We start from the raw sequence: 25,494 nt of genomic DNA, 5'->3' as shown, positions 1-25,494 counted from the left end.
ATTGGTTTATTTGAAGGTTATTTTGGACGACCATTTTGGATTAGACCTTACTCCATATTTTTTTTTCTTAATCTGTATCGTTGTACACATCTCTGGCTTTAAACCCAATGCTGTCTTTATGACCACCGCGTTCCCTTCGATCAACACATAACCCCTTCAAGTCATGTAAAGGGGGCGTTTTCACCGGATTAGCCCTGTGTTGAATTTTTCCCCTATGCAGCATCAGTAGCACAGAGCCTGCTTCCGACCAGCCTACGTTGTTCCTGCTTGCTCTGTTGGGACGCAAGATTACGCAGAAGGACAGCAAATAAGCACAACCACAACAAAAACTGAGGAGATTCGTCGCTCCTCAGTGCAGGGGCATCTTGAGCTCACGTTGATTTACGACAAAGGAGGTGAAAACAGGTAGAATCTTAGGAAGGCTTTTAATTTTTCATGCCCGGCTGCATATCCTGAGTGACGGGGACCTTTGCTTTCCTCATATGATACGACTAGACACATTCGAAAGCTGGAAGCTATAGATCAGAGAAGGGGGTGGGACGGCTCGGTTAAGTGGCTCTTGTGGTTAATGATACTGTTAGGAAAAAGTGCATCGCGCACAGTTGTAACAATCGTGTTGAGCTAAGCGCTGCCTAGCTCACACTCACATGCGGTTCCAAGTCTTTCTGTGCAAAATGAGGGCTAAATAAAACCACGTCTCTGTGTGCGCCAGTGTCAGGCCCTTTCTACAATTCAAATAACGTGAAAGTCCGGGCAAACGTCTGCGCGGCTACATGTAGGCGATGTAGCAATTCCAGTGAGGGTAATGTTGTGTTGAGCACAGTGACGTTAGCTTGCACGGCCCTGCTATCATTCCGGTGACTGCTCAGGAATAACTCCCAGCTATCATCTTCATCACTGGGAAGCCAGCCGGTAGTCTCGAGTTAAGTACATACATAGAAATGTTGTGCTGTCCAGAAGAAGGCCGCATCTTATCTCTACATACTGCCAAAACTGCCACAACAACTTCCAGTTCATGGTTTGTAGATGGAAAAGGGGAACTGCTAAAAAACACCAATAACAACAACAACAACCCCGAAGCAAAACAAACAAAAATAAGAGCCAAGAAAATAAAACCCAAAAGAGAGACAAAATGTATTTATTTCCATTGGAATAGGTAGAAGTAATGGATGTCTTTATTTTTTGCTCTGATTGTACAACAGTTTGTATAAAAATGTGTTCGAACATTTGATTGCCATCATATTCCACAGGTTACCTCTGTTCCTTATCACTCAGGCAGCCTGCTGTGGACTTAATCATTTGTTGGACCATACAAATCGGAACTTAAACTACAGAGATAAAATACCCTTTAAATATGTGATATCAGTTATACAACAAAGTGTAATTTCTATTAACTTTCTGCCCAAATTTAATTGGGGAGGAGGAAGAAATTTCAAAATGCTCAATACCCCAAAGGCTGAAACAATGAAACCAGAAATGTCAGTTTGGACTGATTTACTGATATTCACATGACTTTATAGTTGTGTGTAGTTATTTCCGTTATCCGTTTACTATGTTTGTACTAATGTGTCCAGATCAGAATGTCAGCCAGAGGAGGAAAGAAGAAGGCCACCAAACTGTCCCGTTCAGCCCGGGCAGGTGTCATCTTCCCTGTGGGGAGGATGATGAGGTACCTGCGCACTGGCACGCACAAATACCGCATTGGCATGGGTGCGCCTGTCTACATGGCAGCTGTCATCGAGTACTTGGCAGGTAGGGTATGAGATGAAATTGGGTATATATTCTTTAACAATATAGCTGTGATTTGTGTAGTTGATAGTGAATATAAGTATAAATAAAATATAATTTTAATATTCAAACGCAGTCACAAATGAAATAGGCAGAGGAACAGGTAAGGTAGAGAGAGCAGGAGCAGGAGAGGCATCAGTATCTCAAGAGTTAATTCCTGAATATTATGCTGATGTGGACTATGACATGCCGCACATAAGCCATGCCTTGGTATCCATTGTGTCCTGCAGCAATTGTTAGGTGAGGATAATAAGAACTATGGTGGAACAACACTTTCCCCAGAGACCTTGATAGAAAGTGTTTACTCCTGAGGTACTGCAATCAATATCAGCTTTTATTCTCTCTTAGATTTTTTAGTAAATGTAATATTGATATTATATCACTCTCCCAATGAGGAAAAGCTTGGCTTCCTTTCATGGTATCAACTCTTTATGTCTGTGGGATGAGCAGGAACAGGTGGATGGAGTGAGCAGAGGAAAAATGAATGAAGTGAAACAGATGGAAGGGAAAATAGAGGCTAGGAAGCATTCAAGGGTTAGTGTCATGTGGCAGGCAATCTGTTTTTTAACTTATTCTGGATATACACCTCCTCTTTAAATTGTATTGATTGATGTCCAGTTTGACCAAGGCATTGTGACTTTTGGGCTTAGAAGCAGATTGGTTGGTTGAGCACCCCCTACCCAGGCTGGTTTGGTCTTTCGGTGCCACGCTTTTCTTTGTTTCAGGTTTTTTTCCTTCTGTTGTAATCACAGATTGCAAAACTGAAGAGCAGATTTTAAACCCTGAAAGAGAGCGTTGAACAGTGATGACAGTGAGTTCTCCAACACTTCATACAGGTGTCGATAAATATCTTTGTCATTACTTGGATGACAAAGAATTGCCACAATGAAAAGAGTGAAACAACTATTTCAGGCAATTTCAACCAGTCAATTCGTAGTGTTGATGTTATGGCACATGAACCCAAGTTCACTTAATAAGTAGGGTGGCATCACATAATTCAAGTTATATAAACCACATAGACCAGCTTCAGCACCTGTATTTCTGCATTGATATAAACTTGCAAATATACCAACATGTTCACTGTACTGGTGCATGATGTGTCATATACTTCTGTCCAACTGTGCAAAGAAGCCAACATATATGACCTAATGGTGTGAATTAACCATCAGTAGTTGCCTACATCACAAACTTTTTTTTGAAAATCAAATCTAATTTGTTTATATAACACCAAATCATAAGTTACCTCAAAACATTTTACATTGTACAGGTCTAGACCCAACTCTTTTAAGAATTATTTAGAGAAATCCAACAAATCCATCCCTGTACCATACCTTTAATGTTTTAGTTGCTATTAATAGCTATTAGTAGCTTTAGTTGCTTTTGAATATTTTAGTAATCAAGTAATCTGATAAAACATATTTTTTGTTTCGTTAAAGAGCAATTATAAATATACATGAGAAAATAAGTTATTTTTATAGATAATGAACAATTGATTTCCTTTTTTAGACAATCAACAGTTATCTTTATCATCGCTTTCGTCGTCATGTCTTTCCTCCATAAAGACAGTGCATTTAAGCCCCGCCCACACTGGAGGGGAAAACAATCAAGAGCTCTCCATTGACTTTGTGTTGTGTGAAGGTGTCTCTTGACACTCTCTGTGTGCCAGCAAACACAAATAAATGTCCCAAAGCTGCTGTGTGGTAGGGTAACAGAGTAAAGAAACCTGATCTAAGTTTTTATTAGCTGCCAAACAGAAAAAGTGACCCTTTAAGATAAGAGAAGTGGATACAGGCAGTAAGACGAGAGGCCCTGTCTCTATCTTCCTGCTGCTAAAACCAAACACATCTGCCCCCTCCTTCTTCTCCTCCTTCCCCTCCTTCTTCTTCCTTTGCGTGCGTGACAGGGTTAGGGTTAGGGTTAACCCTAACCCATTGGGCTATGTAAAAATAAAATAATTCCTCGAGGCAGAAAAAAATTCCTTGTTCATTTTTTGTAATCAAGGTATTAGAATTATTCAAGGAATCATTTCAGCCCTATACTCAAATGGTGGTTAGTGTTGTCTCACAGCAAGAATATTGTGGGCTCAAGTGCCCCCCTCTCTTCCCTGGAGCTGGTTAATCACTAGAAGATGAAAGTGTGCTTGATGTTTCTATGTAGACTTTATGGCTAGTTTCCTCAGTGGAAATTGATATATACCAGAACACATACTGCATTTTTGATGGGTTTCCACACAGTGTTTTCTTTCCTCTAAGCTGAGATCTTGGAGTTGGCAGGAAATGCAGCACGGGACAACAAGAAAGGCAGAATAACTCCAAGACACATCAAACTGGCTGTGGCCAATGACGAGGAGCTCAACCAGGTAAACCAAGTGCTGTAAAAGCACAACCCACTCTTCAGACCTAATCAAAATGTATTGTTGGAACTTAATCTTCCTTGCTTACCATCATACTTTAGATTTGGGTCATTACTCAGATGTTTTTAAATGTCAAACAGGATCACCTGGATTTTCAAAAAACAAACAGTTAATTGTCATTTTTTATGCTAAACAATGGCCTCTCGAAGTAAAAGAAAGTACAGAATATGCTTTCATGTATTGGAAATCATGAAGCTTAAATGACCGGTGTGCAGGATTCATCTGTATCTATTGGCAGAAATGGAGCATTATATTTTTAATTATGTTACCATTAGCAACACGGCGGCATAGTGGTGAGCACTGTTGCCTCACAGCAAGAAGGCCATGGGTGTGATTCCCAGGCCTGGTGCCTTTCTGTGTGGAGTTTGCATATTCTCCCCGTGCTTGCAGAGGTTTCTTCCAGGTACTCCGGTTTCCTTGCACCGTCCAAAGACATGCATGTTTAGGCTGATTGGTGACTCTAAATTGCCCATAGGTGTGAGTGGTTATTTGTCTCTGTCTCTATGTATTGGCCCTGCGGTGGACTGGCGACCTGTCCAGGGTGTACCCCACCCAATGTGAGCTGGGATTTGCTCCAGCACCCCCTGTGACCCGGAAATGGATAAGCGGTAGAAGATGGATAAATGTTTAAATCATATTTGCCTTAAAATGTCCATCAACTAAACTTCGATCTTTCACCTCTTTGATGACACTAATAGGGGTGAGACCGTTCTGACACAGAGTATTGGAATTACCAAACCTTGAAAACAACATCCAAAGTCTTACACTGTAAAGCCATAAGTACTAAAAATCACTTTCTCATGTCACTTTTTCATTGTAATGTCATGTCACGTGTTAAGTTCCATAAAGTTGATGTATAGTAGAGCAGTGACTGACACCTGTTTCTTTCTACCTACACACAAAGCTAATGCTGATTTCTCCTCCAGATTAAAAAAAAAAAGTTTAATTTAACACCTTTGGCAGCCATTATAAACTAGTTTTCTTGGGTTTGACATAGCAAGTATGTTAAACTTTTCTGATGTTCTTTTCTGCAGATCCTCTCAGGATGGTGACTTTCAGTGAACAAATATATTAAGGTCTTTCTTGAGATATCTGATTAAGTTTCTTGCTCCACCAATCAGGACTTTCACAGAGTTGTCCTTCAGCCTATGTTGTCTTGGCTGAGTAGTTCATTGACCTTTGGGAAGGTTAACTGTCAACCCAATTAGAGGTTCTGAGCTCTGCATCAGGATCAAGGATATTTCTGTGATTTAATCCACTTCATTTACCTTCAAACCTGACCAGTTACCAGGCATCCAGATGTGATGTTTAGAACTGAGACCAAACCAATATTGGATTCATCAGACCAGAGAATCTTGCTTTTCAGATTAGCTTTTCTGCTGAGCTTTCCTGTTTGATTTTACAGACCACAAACTCCATTCTAATTTGAAACATCCACAACTGGAAAGAACTCAGATAAACCTTTTGGTAACATCACTGGTTCAACAGACAGACAGACAGACACAGCTAAAATCTAGCAGTTCATTTTGCAGATAAAGGGTTTATTATGAAGAGTTGATGGCAACTGTAACTGTAATAAGTTTAACTTATGTTGAATACAATTTCAAATGAATCTTTTATATGTACATGTGCATTATGCCATCTGTATTTTAATATAATTATATAATAGTAATTATTGTATGCAATATATATTGCTTTGTATCTCCTAGATCTGTTAATAGCAAACTGCTACTGACATATTTGCCATATCAACTTTACAAGATGCTAATAATATATGTATTCCTCCCCCATGTGCCCAAAAAGTATATTCATGCGGCTTTTTCACTTTAAATATCTGCAAGTGTTAGTGAGAGTTTGTGGACTGTAAAACCAAGCAATGAGCAAAAAGAGGGAACTGAAAAACAGTTTTAATATTTGGATCCAAGACACATCTTTTGTTTTAAATTTATTGATAAGGGCAGCTTGAAAATTTCTGTCCAGAAATAGAGGGGGGCTTTTAATTAGTGACTTGACTCTCTAATGAATATAATTTTGCATCCATAACCAATCATCTTAGGATATTGGGAAATAGTGACACCTATCATAACCTCATTGTTATTATTATTGTTCTGAATTGTTTTCTCCATCAGCTTCTGCGGGGAGTGACCATATCAAATGGAGGTGTTCTACCTCGGATCCATCCAGAACTGCTCTCAAAAAAGAGGGGAAGCAGGGTGAAAGGGGACAGCCAGTCATCGATCCCTGAGAAGCAGGAAGAACAGTCAAAGAAGAAACCTGCCAAATCCTTCAAGAAGGTTAAAGGCAAACGAGGCCGAAAGCCAAAGGTCAGTCTCACACTCAAACAAATTTACCTCTGCAGTTTCCATTCAATACCACATTATGATGTAATGAAAAGTAACTCTTAGCAAATGTAAAAAAAATTATTTAGCATTGACATAAGTTTTGGCACTTTGTGATGCTCATCCCATGTGTCTTTATCATCGTTGAGATGTTTCCACGCCATGGTCAGAGTGCACCAGTGGACTCAGTTGATTAAACATGATTTATAAAGACACACCTGTTTAATAAGATCTGATTGGTAGACTCCCAAGATCAGTAACATTATTTGATGACTAATGTGGGACTCAACGGGGTGTTAGTGAAGTCATCATATGTATCTCACAGCATGCAATGCCATGCGTAACAATGTTTCACTGTAGCCAATTGAAGCAGCTCAGAGTGAGACATTCTACTTTTGTCAAATGCACCGACAGCACATACGCAATAGGGACTGAGAAAAGAAGGGGAAGCAGCTGCATGGAGGTGGCTGAAGCGAGGCTAACGTGGCAGAAATGTTTTGGGAACATTTCGGATGTGACACAACCAGGAACACTGTCACATGCAAGATCTGTAAAATGAGCCTTGTGTATGCATAAACATTTGAAGAGGAAACATTTTTTGGAGGATTCAGGGCCACCTAAGATAATTAGCCTATACTACATGAGTGTGTATGTGTCATGTTATGACAAGAAGAGTAGTTGTTGTCATAATCTGACTAGTCGTTATAGTTGTCAATGAGTAATAAGTATTGAACAACAACAAACCTCCCTAGAGCTTGCCAGCCATCCAAACTCAGCAAACAAGAAAGAAGAGCCCTGATAAGAAGGGTGTCCAAGAGTATGATGGTTACTCTAACTAAACTCCACAGAGCCTGTGGTCATAGAGAAACCTCTGGCAATGGAATGGTGTGAGTCCATGAAAAATTTCGACTGTGAAATAAACATGAAACCATCTTAAAACATTAAAAACTGTGATAAACACAATTGTGGTGGTGTCCCTTAATTCTAATTGCTATGACTGGAGAATGCTGAAACTGCTGACTTGTAGTGGAATAGTCATCAGATGGTGGAAGGAATACTCTGAGGAACTCTTGAAACTGTAAACAAGGAACAGTTGGAACACTTAGAAGTCTAATCCATAATCCTGGCCGAGGTCGAGGTAGTCTGAGGTATGCAAGAAGCTCCTCTGTGGCAATTCACCAGATACTGATGAGACACACTGTGAGATACAAAAGGTCATGGACATTGTTGGGATGTCAAGGCTGGCATATCTTTTCATTGTTGTGTGGAGAGGAACCCACGAAGACCTGATGTTAGAATTGTTGCCTAAGATTCTTCAACAAGTACTGAGCTTCTGAAAATGTCCCTGGTGAACTTTCGTGTTAAACATATTCAACCCTTTTATAATCATTGCAAACTGCATAAAATCTCAAAGAATCAGGGAACAACAGTTTGAGATCTCTTGACTCTCTAGTGCTGTCAACATAGTCTGCACTCAAGTACTTGGATTAGCCTTTATAACATATATGTTATGTTAAACAATTTTTTTCTCTATCTGGCAAAGAGCATAGACAGCGACAAAGAGTCTGTACCAAATTCCACAGCTGAAGATGGCCCTGGTGATGGATTCACAATCCTGTCAGCAAAGAGCCTGTTTCTTGGACAGAAGGTAACAAGTTCTAGATAATGACAGTGCAATAATGTAATGTTGTCAAAGACAGATTTTTTTTAATATTTTTTTGTGAGCAATCAATATATCAATGCTATCTGAAACATTTATCATGTATACTGAATAGAAAAAATACCAGTGCTTTTGCTGTTTTCTCACATTGTGCTAATTCTGGATCCACAGCTTTCACTAACAGAGAGTGAAATCAGCAAATTTGGAACAATCAAAGTGGAAGGGATAATTAACCCAACAAATGCAGAAATGGACCTCAAAGATGGAGTGGGTGAGGAGGACATGTTCACAAGTATTTTATTTTTTTATGTTTGCACAATACGCTCTGCCCATCCATTCAATCATGTGATCAGCTGCTGCCGTGTTCTCTTTAGGGAATGCCCTGGAGAAGGCTGGAGGCCGTGAGTTCCTGGAGGGAGTTAAAGAACTGCGGAAAGCACAGGGGCCTTTGGAAGTAGCATCAGGTACAGAATGTCAGAGGATAGCACCTTACCTGATATACCATATTGTAACCATAACTCTGCTGTTTGAGGTTTGTTTTTAAAGACTGATTGTAGCAGCAATGACAAAAATATTTAAGTGTCCTGGTCTTGCATTTTGGCTGAATGCATCTGTGACCTGATAGCAAGAAAATTCATGAGCCAAGGGATGACTCCGATCAGTGAGAATCACACAGGCCTTCCATGAAGTTATGACTCGGTAGAGGTCTGTCTGTGCGATTTTGTTGTGCACTCCAACAATAACCTGCGGTCCTCTTTTTTTTTTTTTTTGAGTGAAAGCAAGTCATACCAGCAGATAAAAGGTAAAAAGTGATTCAAGAAGAAGAAAGTAAAACATCTTCATAAAAATACTGACAAAATGGAAACTTCTAAGCTTCTTGTAAAAATGCAAAAGTTTGGATTTTCTGTCAAAAACCATTGTAAATGAAATGTAATTCTCATTTACAATGGTGGATAATTTTTTAGACCCTTTGCAGGTGTAGAATACACTCTGCTTTAATTTCTCTTAAGATGTATCTAGAACTCAATTGGAATCCATCTGTGGCAAATTAAAATCCTTAGACAGTTTGGAGAGGCATCAAAACTTGACAAGATCCCATAATTCTCACTGTATGTTCAGTCATTATATCCTGTACATTTTCCATGGCTATCTGCAGACCTCTGTCATTGTTGGCATCCAGGTGGTCTTTTACTTCTTCTTCAAATATCATTGCAAGCATTTTGTGTGTAAGTTTTTTGCATCTAACATGAGCAAGCTGTCAAAACATCAGGTGGAAGTCAATCAGAATAGCATTTTTTTTTTTTTTTTTACAATCTGGCTCGTAGTTCATCTGTCATTGCTCAATGTGTCTTTTGTATGTTGACATCATGAATCCCAGACACATTTAAAAAATAATTATAATGAACAGAAAAATGTTTCAATAAAGATGAGATGCATATAATGTAATACATATAACTGCATATAGCCACGCTATGTGCAGTTATATATGCAGTTATATTTATTACGTTTATTACGCTATATGAAGAACTCCAACTGTCTCACTAAATGAGAAAGACTCTTCATCTGAACATTTCCATAGGCAATGCATTCATTCATCCATCTATCTTCTACTGCTTCACTGTTTTCGGGTCGCAGGGTGCTGGAGCCAATCCCAGCTCAATCTGGTTGAGGTTGGGGTACAACCTGGACAGGTCGCTAGTCCATCACAACAACACACAGAGAGACAGAGACAACCAACCACTCACACCTACAGACAATTTAGAGTCACCAGTTAACCTAAACGTGCATGTCTTTGGATGGTGGGAGGAAACCCACGCAGACATGGGGAGAACATGCTAATTCTGCAAAGAAAGGTGCAACAGCGCTGCCCGCAATGCATTCATTACTTGGTGAATCAGATGACCCCAAAGCTACCCTCAGATGAATTGGTGTTGGTCTGCAAGCACAAAACTAAGGAATTTATTTTTAAAGTCCTGTCCTTCCCTTTGCATTGATCTGATTGCACCATAAAACTCCTCCCAGTGTACCATTGCAACTAGCAGGTTTTGCAACGTTTCCAAACTAGGACAAGAGGTAATAGAATATATGTTAAGTGTTCTTAATAATTAATCCTCCATAACTGCATTCTAACCCCTTTCAATTACAGCTTTAATCACTGAGTTGGATATATGCAAGAGTTGAAATGATTAATCGACTTGAATGAGGTTTCCGAAATCTAAGCTTTGTTTCCTTAACTTTGCTGCAGCTAAACATTTGTTCTGTTGTTGTTTCACATGGACGCTTATTGTGATGCACATGACACCAGGATCACCACAAACAACATGGAGTGAAGCCCGGAAAAGACATGGGCAAAAAGGCAGAAAATTTCTCAAGTGTGGGAACACTTTAAAATGAAAAAAAAACAAACAAAAAACAAAACCCAAAACAAAACAAAAAAACCCCAAAACCAGACAACAAAACAAACAGAACAGTGCATCCACTGTGGTAGGGAGCTTGTTGATCACAACTTCAGTGATGCAGCACTTGCAGTGGAAACACCCGGTCTACATTACGGCTATATAGATATTTTTATGGTTGTTGTTCCATATAGATAGTTTTAGATGTCCTTTTACATATATACCTTTTGTGGTTGTTGTTTCAGCTGGTTCTGAAATAAAGGACAAGTTGTCATTTTCAGTCATTTTTTAAATTTTTACAAATTTTTAGCCTATTCAAATAATCGGTTAACCAAATCGAATTGAAGAAAATAATCAAAAGATTATCCAGTCATTCCTCTTCTACCACTTTTCTGGGTCGCAGGGGATGCCTGAGCCATTCCCAGCTCTCATTGGGTGAGGGTAAACCCTGAACAGGTCGCAGAGACAACACATAGTGACAGACAGAGATGAATAACCATTCATGCTAACATTCATTCCTACAGCAATTTAGAGTCAATCAACCTAGACATGCATGTCTTTAGACTGCGGGAGAAAACTGGAGTACCCTGAGTAAACCCACCGAAGCATAGGGAGAACATGCAAACACTGCACAAAAAGGCACCAAACCCGGGAGTCGAATAGCTGTCAATAGCTGCAGCTCGAGCAAAACTTGCCATGTGATGAGCACAAGAAAGGAGGATGAATTGGGGCCAACTCTCAACACACCAGTGAGAGTTTTTTAATATTTGGTGAAGTTTAGGGATATTTTGAACCAATTTGTGTGTCCCTGTTTGCTTAAAAAAAAGGCATAATACCCATCTCATGTCCAACAGGTTCTCCATCAAGTCATCAAGAGTAGGTAAGTAAAGACTGACCCTGGTTAAAGACTAGCCCTAAGTTATTAAAGAATGACACTGGGTAAGTAAAGATTTTCCCTGGGTAAGTAAAGACTGACACTTTCTGAGTAAAGACTCACATTGGGTAAGTAAAGACTTACTCTGAAAAGATCAGGTTGGTTGTTGAGTGGCTCCAACCCTCCATCTGGAATTAACTATAGTGATTTTGGGATTATGTTGAATTTGCCAGTGATTCCTCAAAGACCAGTGAATTGGCAGCACAACTCCTGGATAACTGCATCTTCGACCTCCCATTGACTAGTTGCTGGATGCAGAGTCAACCTTCGATAAGCTAAAGGATCTTCACAGAGCCCTGGACTTGATGCAGCCAGATCCCACTCTAATGATGAATCTTAACCTTTTCCATTTTCTTCCAAATGTTTAGTTCCATCTGAAATGAATTCATTGGCACTTGACAAGTGGCAACATTGGCTGTTTAGCCTATGATGGTTTTAGATTAATCAGAAAAACTTGGATATGATATACAAACAAGCTTGTGGGCTTTATTTTTTTTTTCTTTTTTGTCCCGGATCATATTTCAATAGGATTGATACCCCCTTCCAGCAGCACATATTCTCTGCTTCCACCACCATCCTCTCTTTTGTGTGTCTTGTGAGATGAAGACTGTAGTTGGGGGAGAACTAACAGCATCACCCATACTGGGCTAATAGTACACCTATCTGGCATGGTTTGTTTAGGTTCTCCATTAAAAACCTCCTGGTCCATCTGCCTCCTGGGATGAAATTCCAGGACTTGAATTCTCAGGTCTCTCAGTTCAAGTTTATTTCCAGCAGTTTTCTTTTCAGCCCCCTCCACCCACCTGGCATCACACACAATGTGTCCACTCTCTAGTGGACTTGGAGGGATGTGGTACAAAGAGGAGATCGCATGGATTTCTAGGTCCTTTATTTTGGATGAATGCATGGTTACAGAGCTTCATTTGGTTTATATGGAGAGTTCAAGGTTCTCATTAAAAAGGGGGTTACTATTATGTATCAGCTGTACCTCTTCCTCACTTATGCCCTTTCTCTGTGTAGAGAACGAGTACTGGACTCTTCTGTTACTGAGCTCATGTTTCTTCTTGTTACTTTTATAATGTTTGTGCATTGTTTGCTTGAGCTCCAGGATCTATTTTTTTTATTTATTTATGCTGTTCTGTGATGTGTTATTCCCATTTTTATACAGCATACTAAGAGCATATTATTGAAACTGGTATCTCATTTTCATGTTCAAAATGAGTTTAAGAGCCACCAAAAGTATTCAGCATCATCTTTTATGTGTCACTTTAAAGATGAATGTGTGCAAGTTCATTGTTATTGTTGTTAAATAGGACATATTTACCGAGACGCAAGCTTGAGCACGTTCTAACCTCAGATTATTGCCCATGCAACAGAGTAGCAGCTCTGATTTTAAATCACCTGATAGATCAAAATTATTGTAATCCTACTTGCTTTCCTCTGTGTTACAAGAGTGAAAATACAGAATTAAGTTACAATGTCAATGTGTTTCTGTCTTTGGCCTTTGCAGTGGCCGTGAGCCAAGCCAGTGGGATGGCAGCGCGCTTCATCATCCATTGTAATATCCCTCAGTGGGGTTCTGAAAAGTGTGAAGACCAGCTGGAGAAGACAGTGAAGAACTGTCTCTCAGCAGCAGAGGAGAAGAAGCTTAAATCTGTAGCTTTCCCTTCACTTCCTGCTGGACGGTGAGCTCCACTCTGGCACCCACCTACATCAAACCATCATCAGAAGAGCTGCTAGTGTATTTGACTACACAGAGTTGACAAGCAGGTGTGACATGAAATATGAAAATGAACAGCTGATTCACAGTCTGTTTGGTGGAAACTCAGATTTCAGGCTCGTCCTCAATCACCAGCATCTATGCACTTCAAAATGATGCCTGATCTAAAGGGAATTCTAATGGCAATTTTAATATGTTGGTTTTCATGCCTTATCATTAAGTCTCAAGGGCAAGTACAGCGTAGCTGGCCTTAATGGATCCAGGGCTTTTATCAGTCTGATGGGGGACTCACCCTTCCAAACGTGCGCAGATGGTTGGTGGATATGTGCTAAAAGAGCTAAACCCTTTTTTGAGATGTTAGAAAGATGAGCAATTAGACTTTTTAAATAACAAAACATCTTTTAGTTAATTTGGTGGAAATCAGAGCAGAAATAGCATCAAATGGTGTCAAGAAGAGATCATGATATATTTGAATAGGCTTTTCATCTTAAAAACGATGTGGCATCAACTTCCATTCACTGTGCATTGAGGCCACAGGCCACTGACTTTTGATCAGTGAGTTGCTTCTTTAGCTCCAACTGAAGTAAAGAGGGAGAGGAGAGTGACCGCGGCCATGACAGCTGTTAGCATGAATGAAGTGGATTATGTACTTTCTCATTCATTTTTCTCTGTGTCTCTGGAGGAAAAAGGAAGTGGAAGTGGAGTGAAGTGAAGTGAAGTGAAGTGGACAAATTAAACCAAATGGTACAAAAGGAGAAAAATAAATGACACTAAAAGGGAACCACTCACGAGGATGACAACCAGGACCTACACAATCAGATGGAATCAGCAGTTTGCCTGATTGAGCAAGTTTGCAGCTATCCCATGGTCCCTTGAGGCCATCACTCGAGACATTATGAGCCAGAAATGTACAATATTTTGGTGGCAATTAAAAAAACTTTGCAGCTGCGAAAATCAGCAACAAAGATTGTCAGATATAGCAGCAGCACATTGCCCTCTGTTTGCATTTACAATTACAACATATCATTTTTATCTATTCATTTAACAACCTGAATCTCTCACACAGGAACGGGTTCCCAAAGCAAACTGCGGCCCAGCTCATCCTCAAGGCTATCTCCAATCATTTTGTGTCATCCACCAGTTCCACGCTGAAAAACATTTACTTTGTTCTGTTTGATAGCGAAAGCATTGGAATATACCTTCAGGAAATGGCAAAGCTAGACCCAAAATGAGGACTTTTGTTTTATGGTTTGTTTTCTAAGTGTTGTTTGTTGCCAATGATGATAAATGATATGACAGTAAGGGTTTTGGTTAATTTCTGGAAGGAAAAAAAAACAATGTTTGTGAGTGGAGTACCGTTCACCTTTATGTTCCACTGTCTGTTCAAGAGATGACATTCTTTCTAGATTAGATACTTTAAACCCATACAGGTTGCCATTTGCCTTCCGTGTTTCACTGATGTTTTTACATTCCATGAACAAACATAACAGTTTTTTTCCATTGTCTGTTTCTGATACAATTAGTTTACAAAAAAAAAAAAAAACTGTGGTTCTCATTCTGCTTTGAAATAAAAACTCAGATGTTTTACACCAGAAATCTACTCAAACAAACATTTTCTACAATATTTTTTTTAGCATTTCTGAGAGCATTAAATGATAGTGTATTTAAAAATTTGTAGATCCCATGTTACAGTAGAGTAAAATTGCACACTCTGTAGAACATCAACTAAGCAAGAGCATTTAATAGGAATGCGTGGTTACAGAGCTGGTCACTGGTTTCTGTCCAAACAACATCCAAACTTTCAAATCTTACAAAAATATCCATACATGCATCCTATCCATGCAGAGTTACAGGGAGCCAGAGCCAATCTCAAATGACACTGGGTATGATAGCGGTCCACCCTGGACAAGTTGCCAGTCTATCACACAACATATTGAGACAAACAACCATTCCCGCTCACTGAGCCCAACATACAACAACCCAACACATACAGTTGAAACCAGAAGTTTACATACACTAAGATTGCTATGCCTTAAAACGATCCCAGAGCCCAGATGATGATGTCATGTCTTTGGAAGCCTCTGATAGGTTTATTGACAGCATTGGAGTTAATTAGAGGCACACCTGAAACACACTGCTTCTTTGTGTAACTTCATGGGAAAATGGGTTAGGGTTAGAAATCAGCCAAGATATCAGAGGGAGAATTGTAGACTTGCACAAGTCTGGTTCATCCTTGGGTGCAATTTCCAGATGCCTGAAGGTGCCACGTTCATCTGTTCACACAATTATACGCAAGTATAAAGACCATGGGAACGTCCAGCCATCATACCGCTCAGGAAGGAGACGGGCTCTTGCTTTGGTCTGAAATGTGCATATCAAACCAAGAACAAAAGCAAAAGACCTTGTGAAGATGCTAGCTGAAGCTGAAGAGTGTGTCATCAACTGAAACCAGTCCTGTACCGATATGAGCTGAAAGGCCGCTCTCCCAGGAAGAGGCCATTACTTCAAAAGCAACATTAAAACGTCAGATTACAGTTTGCAAATGCACACAGGCAAAGACATGTCCTCTGGTCTGACAAAACTAAAATTGAACTTTTTTGCCAAAATGACAGTGTTACATTTGGAGGAAAAAGGGAGAAGCTTGCAAGCCTGAGAACACCATACCAAATGTGAAATATAGGGGTGGCAGCATCATGTTGTGGGGTTGTTTTGCTGCAGTAGGGACTGGTGCACTTCTCAAAAGAGATGGCAGCATGAGGAAAGAACATTATGTGGAAATACTGAAGCAACATCTCAAGACATCAGCCAGGAAGTTAAAGCTTGGGCGCAAATGGGTTTTCCAAATGGACAATGACCCTTAGCATACTGCCAAACTGGTTACAGAGTGGCTTAAGGATAACAAAGTCAAAGTCAACAAACAACCACTCACACTCAGACCTAAGGACAACTTAGAGTCACCGATTAACCAAGACATGATATCTTTGGACGGTAGGAGGAAACCCACACAGAAACTGAAAATGCTGCACAGACATGCCCCAAGGAGGAAATAAACCTTCTTCTCCCCAGTACATCACTCTTTTTCAAGAATTGACTTCTGCCTCTCAAACAATTCCATTACACAAAAAATCAACACTAGCATACAACCAATCATCATCAGTGATCATGCATTGATGTCCCTTTCAAATAAATCCACCCTTAAGCCATCTCCCACTTGGGACACTGAATTAGCAAAGGATACAAAATTTGGCATGATAATAAGGATTTTTTTTTTTTTATGGTCATCTCTGATCTGTGAAGCTTGGAAGGCTGCAATCAGAGGAACTTTTATAGTTTTTCTCCTGTAAGAAAAAACAGGAACAACAGGCTGAAAAGAGCATTGATGAAAAAACTGTGACAACTTGATTAACTGGTCCAAATCAACAATATTATCAATAACGGAGAATGCATTGGATTCTGTGAACTAAAATTCCCAATTTTCTTTCTCCACAGGTAACATTAAATATTTGGCTAAATATATATATATATATCACCCAATTTATCAGATTTAGTTCACCTGAATTTAAACACAGTCCTGGAGAAAAATTGTGGTGAGCTGGGGTGCTTGAACAATCTTCCCATCCCAGAGCAAAACAGCAAAAACAATCTTATCCTACCCTCCCAAAAAATCTTAAGCAGGATTGGATGCACCAAATTTCATGAATTATTACTTGGTGAATCATTTGCAATATATCACTAAATGGATACATCCAATGAGGATTACAACTCCTGGCTTCAGCTTGAAAATATGTGTACCGTTACAGCATTAGAATTTCTAACATTCCTTTTATCTCCATGACTCTCAAGCACGATAAATATTTCAAAAACCCAATGACTGCCTCCACCCTCTCTGCTTGGAGGAAAAGTCTACAGAGACTACCGATTCCCAATTGGAACCCTTAATTTTCTTTTTTTTTTTTCAGGACCTTTAACATGCGTTAGGGGTGCTCCTCTCCTCCGCACCCTGGAATTGTTACCTGGCTCTAAGGGCCCTGCCTGGTGTGCCCTGTTACTCTGGGTACTGTTGGCTTTCACTGGGTCTGGAGGTGGTGCTGGCTGGCTCCCTCTAGGAGGATAGTGGGCTCCCCAGCTTCCTCCTGCTCCCTTCTCTGGGGGCCCTGCATGGGGACCAGCTGGCCCCTGTGGGAAGGCTCTTGCTTGGTTCCCTTGGGTTCATTCAGCTGCTGCAATCCTTGCGGGTCTGGGTTTGCCCCTGTCTGCTGCATGGGTGGAGGCGCCCTTCCTCCTTGCTGGTGTCGCCGAATCTATGTCCTGTGTTCAGGTGTGCTGTGGGGGCTTGTGTTGGGTGGGGAGTCCGTGCATATGAGGGTACAGTCCTGGAGGGTAGTGGTGTTGCCCCACGACGGCTGGCTTGGCCAGTGGTGGCGACTGGCAAGCTCCTGTTGCTGCATTGTGCTGGGGGCGGGCCTCCTGGATCCTCTTAGGGCCCCGCCCTATCTATGGGTTCCTGGACCGCCGCACCAGTATCCACTGGCAGGAGGACAGAGCCCTCATTTGCCTGGCCTCCACTCACCGGCACATCATAAACATCATATACATGACTTTAATACAGCACAACCTGGGGGATGCATGGGTGGGTTCGGGGAGATTTCTGATGGGGCGGACTGCAGAATAGCAATGTGCTGTGGCACTCTGACTTGCCCTCACCTTCGAGTCACTAGGCAGTGCACGCACAAACTCCACCCAGTCCCTCCTGATTTCATACTATTTATTTTAATTTAGTGAACTAATTACCTTGTGAGACAAACATAATGTCCTGTTTTAATCTGAGTGTCTATAGGTGAGTGGCTGTATGCATGCGTACGTGCATGTGTGCGCACGGGTTTGTGGATGGTGATGTGTCCTACGTGGGGGATAGCCTCCTGTTTATTTTATCTTTTAACTTTGTAAAGCACTTTGGGCAACATTTATTTGTTTGAAAAGTGCTATAATTAAAGTCCGATTGGATGATTGATTGATATCGTGAATAATTCCCTTTCATCTGAGTTCTACAGGATTAGTGCAGCAGAGTTTCAACTCAGGCAGGGGAGAGGCCCTGCCAGTGCTGAGTACTGCTGAACTGGGCGTGACAGAGACAGGACTGTGTAAAACTAGTCCATTTAACGTATGTGTGAAGACAGCAACCACTCCAAGATTAGTCATCGGCTTAAATAGGCAGTAAAGCAGGAGGAGAATCTGAAGACATCTGCGCTCAATTCCTGTATACCGTGTGAACAGGATTGCATATCAACACTATAGCATATTACACCTATATTAATACGGTAGCCTTTAATAGACATGCAGAACTAACATTTACTGATCTACACAGTGAGTTTGACTCTGAACGGGTGCCCGCAAGGGGAGTCAGGAGTCACTATGTTGATGAGTTTGACTCAGTCTGTTGAGATAACCTCCCCTATATGGACTCTGGACTCCCATATCTCCAAGCATCCATACAGTGATACTCTGGGCTCTCATAATCCTGAGGGACATGGAAGCAAAAGCACAGCATTATCATTCACTACATAATACCAGCACTGAATGTTTCCCTTCCCCTGCTCATCCTGCTGCATCTTCTGTCCTTTCTTTCCCCCTAGATTCACTGGTGTAGCATTGACCTCTCTGCCTCACAAAGATCATTTCACCCAATAAGGATGAAGAAACTAGCTTTAATAGAGGGCTGGTGATAGTCACACAAACGCACTGCATTAATAACATATTTAGCTGCAAGACTAGAACTGTATCAGTCTCATAAAAAGTAGACAATTTTTGGAATGTTATACTATGAGGACAAATACAGACCCAATAAATAAATAACAATACAGATTAGCAGTATTCCAATAAACAGGTGACAAATGCTTGGAGTTGTTCAGTTGTTTTCGTGTACAGATATGAATATTGTTCATCTTCATCTGAAAAATTAATCACATAACTTAATGTGACAACAAGCAATGAGGGCCAGATCAGGGTTGTTCAGCTGATGTGTTTTGTGAGCAGGAGGAGGTTGTGGTCTATCCAGCCAATAATCAAATCAAATCAGATTTATTTGTATAGTGTGAAATCATAACAAAGTTACATCAAGGCACTTTACATATAGAGCAGGTCTAGACCAAACTCTTTATAAATTTATTTAAAGAGACCCAACAGATCCCCCGATGAGCAAGCACTTGGCGACAGTGGCAAGGAAAAACTTCCTTTAAGAGGCAGAAACCTCGAGCAGAACCAGGCTCAGGGGGGGCGGCCATCTGCCTCGACCGGTTGGGTTGAGAGAGGGAGGGAGAGAGAGAGAGAGAGAGAGTGTGAAGCCAATACTGGCTTCTTGGATAGAATATTTACATTTTTCATAAATATTATCCCACACAAGAGTTGAAAGTGAGCCCTGTGAAATTATTCTTTAGATAAAAAAGGGACACACACACAGAACAAGCACTTTCTTTATTTTATTTATAGTAAAAAGTGTATTACCTTTAATTATATGTATATGCGTATACATATACAGTACAGGCCAAAAGTTTGGACACACTTTAACATTCAAATGAATGGGACAGGGTGTCCAAACTTTTGGACTGTACTGTATATATTATATTGATGTTTTTTCCTGTTCAAGCGAGAATCAGCTGATATATCTAAGAATCCCCCAGAAAACACAAATAAACCCACTGCTTACAAAATATATCACATGCATGGCTCTATAAGGCTGTAGGTTTACCTGACTGACATATACACACTGAATCTACATCACCTGTAGGGCAGTGGAAAAGTCCCTCTGTTTTTTCCCAGGTCAATAAATAACATGAATACTAAACATAAACAGAATTGTTGGGCCACAGGAAGCGATGTTATGCTTTCACCTAAACAATGCTCAGAGACAAACATTTGGCATCTAAATGGTAAATTAATCTCCATAAGTTTGTCATGAAGCAGTCAGAATGTTAGAAGAAATTGAACATACAGTATGTAGCCTACATATAATTGTGAAAAGTTGACCACAAATGAAAACGGTGGAAACGGTAAATAAAACTCACCAAAATTCTATACTTTGACCCCCCCGCCCCACTCACTCTGGTGTGTAGGTTATTCATAGTTGTGTCACAGCAAAACTTCATGTTTTTGTATTTTATATATATATATATATATATATATATATATATATATATAGTGCCTGGTTCTTTTCATTTCATCTGGAGCAAAAAAAATGAAATTACACTGTTGAATTTTAGTCAAGAGTAAACAAAGTCATGTGAGCTCAGAGGTACACATGGGCCTCTTGTTTATAAACAGTGATAAACAGGTACAAGTTGAATTTATATTATATAATTAGGAATCAATGCACAAACTCCAAACATTCTATTTGTGTAGTCATTGTGTAGATGGGATGTAAAGGCGGAACCATGGCAGTATGCACCTCCTTCTGCAATCACATAGTTGGATGACTGGGAGCATCTGGAAATCTGTCTCAACAAATAACTGTCGAATTAAGGACTATTTTGTGGATAACCTGCCACCTCTAGACGAACATAAGCTTGGCACCACTTCAAAACACCAATCATGAAACTGGTACAATTCAATTCAGTTGGTACCATCATCTCTTGCCCTGGTGTGTTGTGATCAGTAATCGCCACATTTGATCTGAACTCTTCAAAACCATGTTTTATATTTAACCATTCAAGATCCCATGTTCTGTCTGTAACCTGAACTGACTCAGGACTCAAGTAACTCCACTTCAGAATGCCATAGATTTGACATCTCCATTCCACCAGAGATAGAGACTGAGCGCGTGCATACAATCAAAGAGCAACCAATTATGTGACTGAAATCAAAGCTCATTCTTTATCAGCTGAACAAAAGCTCAATGTGGCCTCTTGAAGGAAAAAAGAAAAAAAAAAAGGACAATTTCTCTGTCAGTGGATGCCTGTCAGTGGAGTGATAACACTGTCAGGATAAGAAACTTTTCCTGTACTTGTTTCTCAAAAAAAAAAAAAAACAACAACAAAAAAAAACAAAACAAAACAATAAAATAAAATATAATAAAATAAAAATTTTATTAAATTAAATCTCAGCACGACCTTCGCCCCTTTTTAATGAGTCTCAACTTCAGGCTCAACTTTCTGCAAAACAACTTATCTTTAATCCATATACTTGATGATGATGCTTTTCATCAATCAATACTAAGATCTAGACATAAAGTCCCCACTGTTGGTGACATTGAAATTTGAAAATATTGGCAGCACATCTTTCCCACTGACTAGGACTGTGTGCATACGAAATTCTTCTGAGTCATAGAGCTCATGTTGTCTAGAAAGTGAAAAACATATCACATCAGTCACACTGTTTGTTGCGTGACAACGTCCTTCACTGCTGTGAACACAGACAGTCTCAGATAAATATAGAATACAAGCTTGAACCAAAAATAAAACTGATTATTGGATCTTTTTAATTTTTTCATTGGTTGGGCCTAGAATATATAAAGCACTGAGCCTAAAAAAGACTGCCGTTCGTGAGTAACCTGCTCACAATGTGCAGTAGCAGAGAAACTCTCCCCAGGTGGCCAAAAAACCCAAAGTCTGGGTGAGGGCTCAGTGTTCTGCTTTGGAGCCCTACTTAGGCTTAGTAAATCAATTTCAATTCCTTGATAGAATTTTGACCTGCATTTTCTGTTTCTGAATATCTGAAAATGACATCCCTATTCTGACCCTATTCCAACCAATAGGGCCAGATGTTAAGGTTCTACAATAACCCATGAACATTAACCCATTAACAACACTGACTTAAAGTCAAATGTGGCCATTGAGGTGTCACACCTATTGTGTTCTTATATTTAATCAAAAACCTGATGAGAAGCAGATCTTGGAGTTGTTGGGCCCAGTTGTTAAAGAGGGTGTAATGAGGGTGCGGGGTAGCTCAGCTTTTCTTACTTAACCTCATCAGAGGGGCTTGTAGGTCTAGGACCTGAAAGCAGCGGTACTGGGGATGTGGCCTCGATCAGGGCAGGATTGAGAATGATTGGCAGTGACATGGGGGGGACTCCCACCTGCAAGGGAGAGGCGAGGGGCTGCAGAATGAGGGGTGACTGGCTCGAAGGTGAGGGAGCCTGACCAGGAGATGTCGACAGTGGCACTGGCATTGAAGGTGGGACTGAAGATAAATGGTCTGAGCCTTGAAAAAACAAAGTTGAGATTTTTTTTAGACTCCAGTAGCTTGATTGGTCACTTGTCAAAGAGTGATACAGAAGTTACTAAAAATATTCAAGATGCTATTTGTAGATCTTTCTACTGTGATATTATGTGTTATATGAATTTTGCTGAGAAGGGAAACCACTGATTTTACCAGAGTTCAAGGCTGCTTGAGGCTCCTGGGGTGACTCTGGCCTGCTCTGAGTCTGTGTCTCTGTCAGGGACACAGGTGCTGAAGCTGAGGAGGTTGGCTGGGAAAGTGGGAGAGATGCCCGAGGAGATGGAGTTTGGCCTGCTTGGGTTGATACCTGCATGATCTCTGTTGGAGGACTGATTACTGGATCTAAAGTTGATACAAAAATTATTACAAGGGTTTCACCTCAGTGCAATTTGGCTGGAAAATACAGTTGTGCGAGAAAAGGTACACTGAACTATATTCTCAGAACCATATGGGTCTGCAATGTACCTGGTATAACAGTCTGCTTGAAGAGCTCCTCCCTCAGGTGAGGCAGAAAACACACAATTCGTTCCCAGGTAATTTCCCATAAGTCCGAGTATCCTGTCCTGGAGTCAGCACTGTGAAAGATCCCTGCTGTGTCCATCACCAGCAGCATATTCTTCAGAGATTCAGGGATTGCCTCCAACTAAACACACAATCATATCAGCAGCATATAAGCAAGGTCAGAGTCATCATTCACTCAACACTAGTTTCTTTGTTGAGAAAAAATGTTTTTTACAGGCTGATAAAAATCACTGTGAAAAACCCCAGAAAATCTAACTCTGAAATGTTTGTCATCATTGGAAATGAAAATGATAAATAATGTTATGATGAGATTTATGCTTTCCAATATACAGGATATGGATGATTATATAAACTAGAAAAATTCCTTGGCAGAAATTAATATAATAAAATAACTAGAAAATATCTAGAAAAAAAATTGGTCGCTAAAAACTCACAAATGGGGTGGGGGGGTGTTACTGATCAACAAAGGGCAGCAGGTTTAGTTAGCCTTTATTCTGGGAAACTGTCTCATTAGATCAATTTAGAAGCAAAATTAAGATTGAACTGACAGTACAGACTAGTCGCAAAGCTCTATGTGAAAGCATCCTGGACAACCTTATATTGGTACATATGCGAAGAGGAGAATGATGACTAACATAGACAGGAAAACAAAGGCTTGTTATCAGTTATGTAACAGTATTGTATGTGCATAACAAAACAATGGAATAAATCCCTCTTCTCACCAGTAAGTCACTGGATCCTGCATGCATGTATTTGTCCATGAAGTCAAGAATGGTGAGCCAGAGGGCAGCAAAGGTAGGAAGGGACAGCAGAGGAGACAGATGCTGGAGGAAAACCTGAACATAACGAAAACAATCAGAGGTGAGCAAGAAGTGCCGTCAGATCATGTAAGCTGTTGGATGATCAGCAGCTCCATATCCAAAATCTTCACTGATCAAAGCACAGGAGGAGTGTGGAAGTAGAATGATTTTTTTTTCATGATTCTTCACAGCTGGGCTCCGTTTCCTTCCTCAGCTATGACAAGACACAAAGAGTGAGGGACTTCACTTAACACAATATTATAATACATTCAATGGGGTCTAGAGAAACATCATAGTTACTGGGGCCTTTCTGTGTGGAGTTTACGTTATGTTCTCCCTGTGCTTGCATGGGTTTCCTCCAGGTATTCCAGTTCCCTCCCACAGTCCAAAGGCATGCGTGCCTTGGTTGATTGGTGAGCCTAAATTGCTTCTAGGTATGAGTGTAAGTAGTTATTCATTTCTGTCTGTCTCTCTGAGTTGGCCCTGCGATGGACTGGCAACCCGTCCACGGTGTACCTTGTACCTTGCCCAATGTGAGCTGGGATTGGGTCTAGTGCCCTCCACAATCCGAAAATGGATCAGAAGTAGAAGATTAATGAATGAATGAATGAATGAATCATGGGGTCTAGTGTATTACATAATTGGAAAACACTTTATGGTACTTATGGTTGGGTGAAAGCAGTTATCCAAACTGCTTATTGCAGTTGTTCATTTGATTTGTAAGAATGGCTTACTGATGTGCTAACTATAGCTGATTATCCCAGATGTTAATAAACATCCAGGTATGGTCCCTCTCACCCACTTTTAAATTAGTGCATTAAGTCAGTGCCTGTTTTTAGCCAGGGCTCTTTCAGGCAGCCAAATGTATTTGCAGAGCACATTATGACAAACAGACATCATTGAATTTGCTTAACAGATACACGTCAATAATAAAACATTAATACACAGAAATTATTAAACATAAATTGATATCAGCAGCATAAAAGGAAAATAGTAATAGTAATGAGACAGATAATGTCTAATTAAAGTTCAAAATGAAATGGTTAAATGGAGATGGAGGAGCCTGTTCATTTCATCGTCCTCAGATGTTATCCCCTCAGAGCTTCTGGTCCCTGAATGGTCTCTTTTGTTGACTTCACTCTCAGTAAAAGTGTTATAAGATGTTTATGATGTATTTGCTTGTTGGTAGTGAGTGATGCAGTGTGCATTGCTTTTAACCTTTGACAGAAGTGTGCAGCCTCGCATTCTAGTCTCTTCCATACCACCCACATCGGCTGGACTTATGTTGTCAAGCAGCTTTGTCAACAGTGGAAAAAGCACCTGCAAACATTAACACATTAGTAAGCCCCTGAAATCCATGAATGAACAGTTAGATAAACAGTTAAAAGTTTCAAAAAGGATTACAGAAAATGAAATGATTTGCACCCAACCTAATTAGCATGACCAACCTAGATCTGTACAAGAGCATATAAAGGACTGATGTAGCATCCCTTCCTTTCTTACCTTATTGAAGCAGGACTCCCATTCACTTGCATCAAGGGTCTGCAGATCATGGACAAGCAGTGCTCTCTGGAGGTAGGTCAGAGCCTGCATACGAACCTGACGCCTGGCGTCACAGCACAGCCAGGCAATACCTAAAGGGGGCAACAACACACATCTGCTGTGGTGGACAATCAGCCTCACCTAAAGCTTGCTAATTATTTCAATTAGTG

General features: G+C 40.3%; 2 protein-coding genes across 9 annotated transcripts in view; one reads left to right on the top strand and one right to left on the bottom strand.

Annotated features, from left to right (window-relative positions):
- Positions 1 to 216: 216 nt before the first annotated feature.
- macroh2a2 (macroH2A.2 histone) lies at positions 217 to 14,824 on the top strand. Of its 6 annotated transcripts, none has more exons than XM_029520895.1 (9): positions 217 to 405; positions 1,575 to 1,752; positions 4,041 to 4,147; positions 6,331 to 6,525; positions 8,084 to 8,188; positions 8,372 to 8,467; positions 8,575 to 8,664; positions 11,451 to 11,476; positions 13,041 to 13,143. In XM_029520895.1, exons 2-7 carry the CDS (start codon positions 1,581 to 1,583, stop codon positions 8,656 to 8,658), a joined length of 759 nt encoding a protein of 252 aa, XP_029376755.1. In that variant the 5' UTR covers positions 217 to 405; positions 1,575 to 1,580; the 3' UTR covers positions 8,659 to 8,664; positions 11,451 to 11,476; positions 13,041 to 13,143. The 6 variants fall into 6 exon arrangements, with proteins under 6 accessions (XP_029376755.1, XP_029376750.1, XP_029376751.1 ...); XM_029520890.1 differs by lacking the exon at positions 11,451 to 11,476 and adding an exon at positions 14,317 to 14,824 and having other exon boundaries at positions 218 to 405; positions 4,062 to 4,147; positions 8,372 to 8,471; positions 13,041 to 13,215; XM_029520891.1 differs by lacking the exon at positions 11,451 to 11,476 and adding an exon at positions 13,940 to 14,454 and having other exon boundaries at positions 218 to 405; positions 8,372 to 8,471; positions 13,041 to 13,215.
- Positions 14,825 to 19,622: 4,798 nt separating this feature from the next.
- The window catches only part of gbf1 (golgi brefeldin A resistant guanine nucleotide exchange factor 1), a 101,059-nt gene continuing 95,187 nt past the window's right edge, over positions 19,623 to 25,494 (bottom strand). For all 3 annotated transcript variants that reach the window (XM_029521955.1, XM_029521954.1, XM_029521956.1), the window contains 6 exons: positions 25,286 to 25,416; positions 25,001 to 25,102; positions 23,705 to 23,818; positions 22,926 to 23,103; positions 22,614 to 22,802; positions 19,623 to 22,442 (listed from right to left, as the gene is read on the bottom strand). In XM_029521955.1, the coding sequence (XP_029377815.1) occupies positions 22,198 to 22,442; positions 22,614 to 22,802; positions 22,926 to 23,103; positions 23,705 to 23,818; positions 25,001 to 25,102; positions 25,286 to 25,416 (959 nt within the window). In that variant the 3' untranslated portion in view covers positions 19,623 to 22,197. The remainder of the gene's footprint in view (positions 22,443 to 22,613; positions 22,803 to 22,925; positions 23,104 to 23,704; positions 23,819 to 25,000; positions 25,103 to 25,285; positions 25,417 to 25,494) is intronic.

The sequence above is a fragment of the Echeneis naucrates genome, chromosome 15 (genome assembly GCF_900963305.1).
Source record: "Echeneis naucrates chromosome 15, fEcheNa1.1, whole genome shotgun sequence".
NCBI lineage: Eukaryota > Metazoa > Chordata > Actinopteri > Carangiformes > Echeneidae > Echeneis > Echeneis naucrates.
Note: the sequence above shows the minus strand (reverse complement) of the source record. Positions and strands in the feature narration are given on the sequence as shown.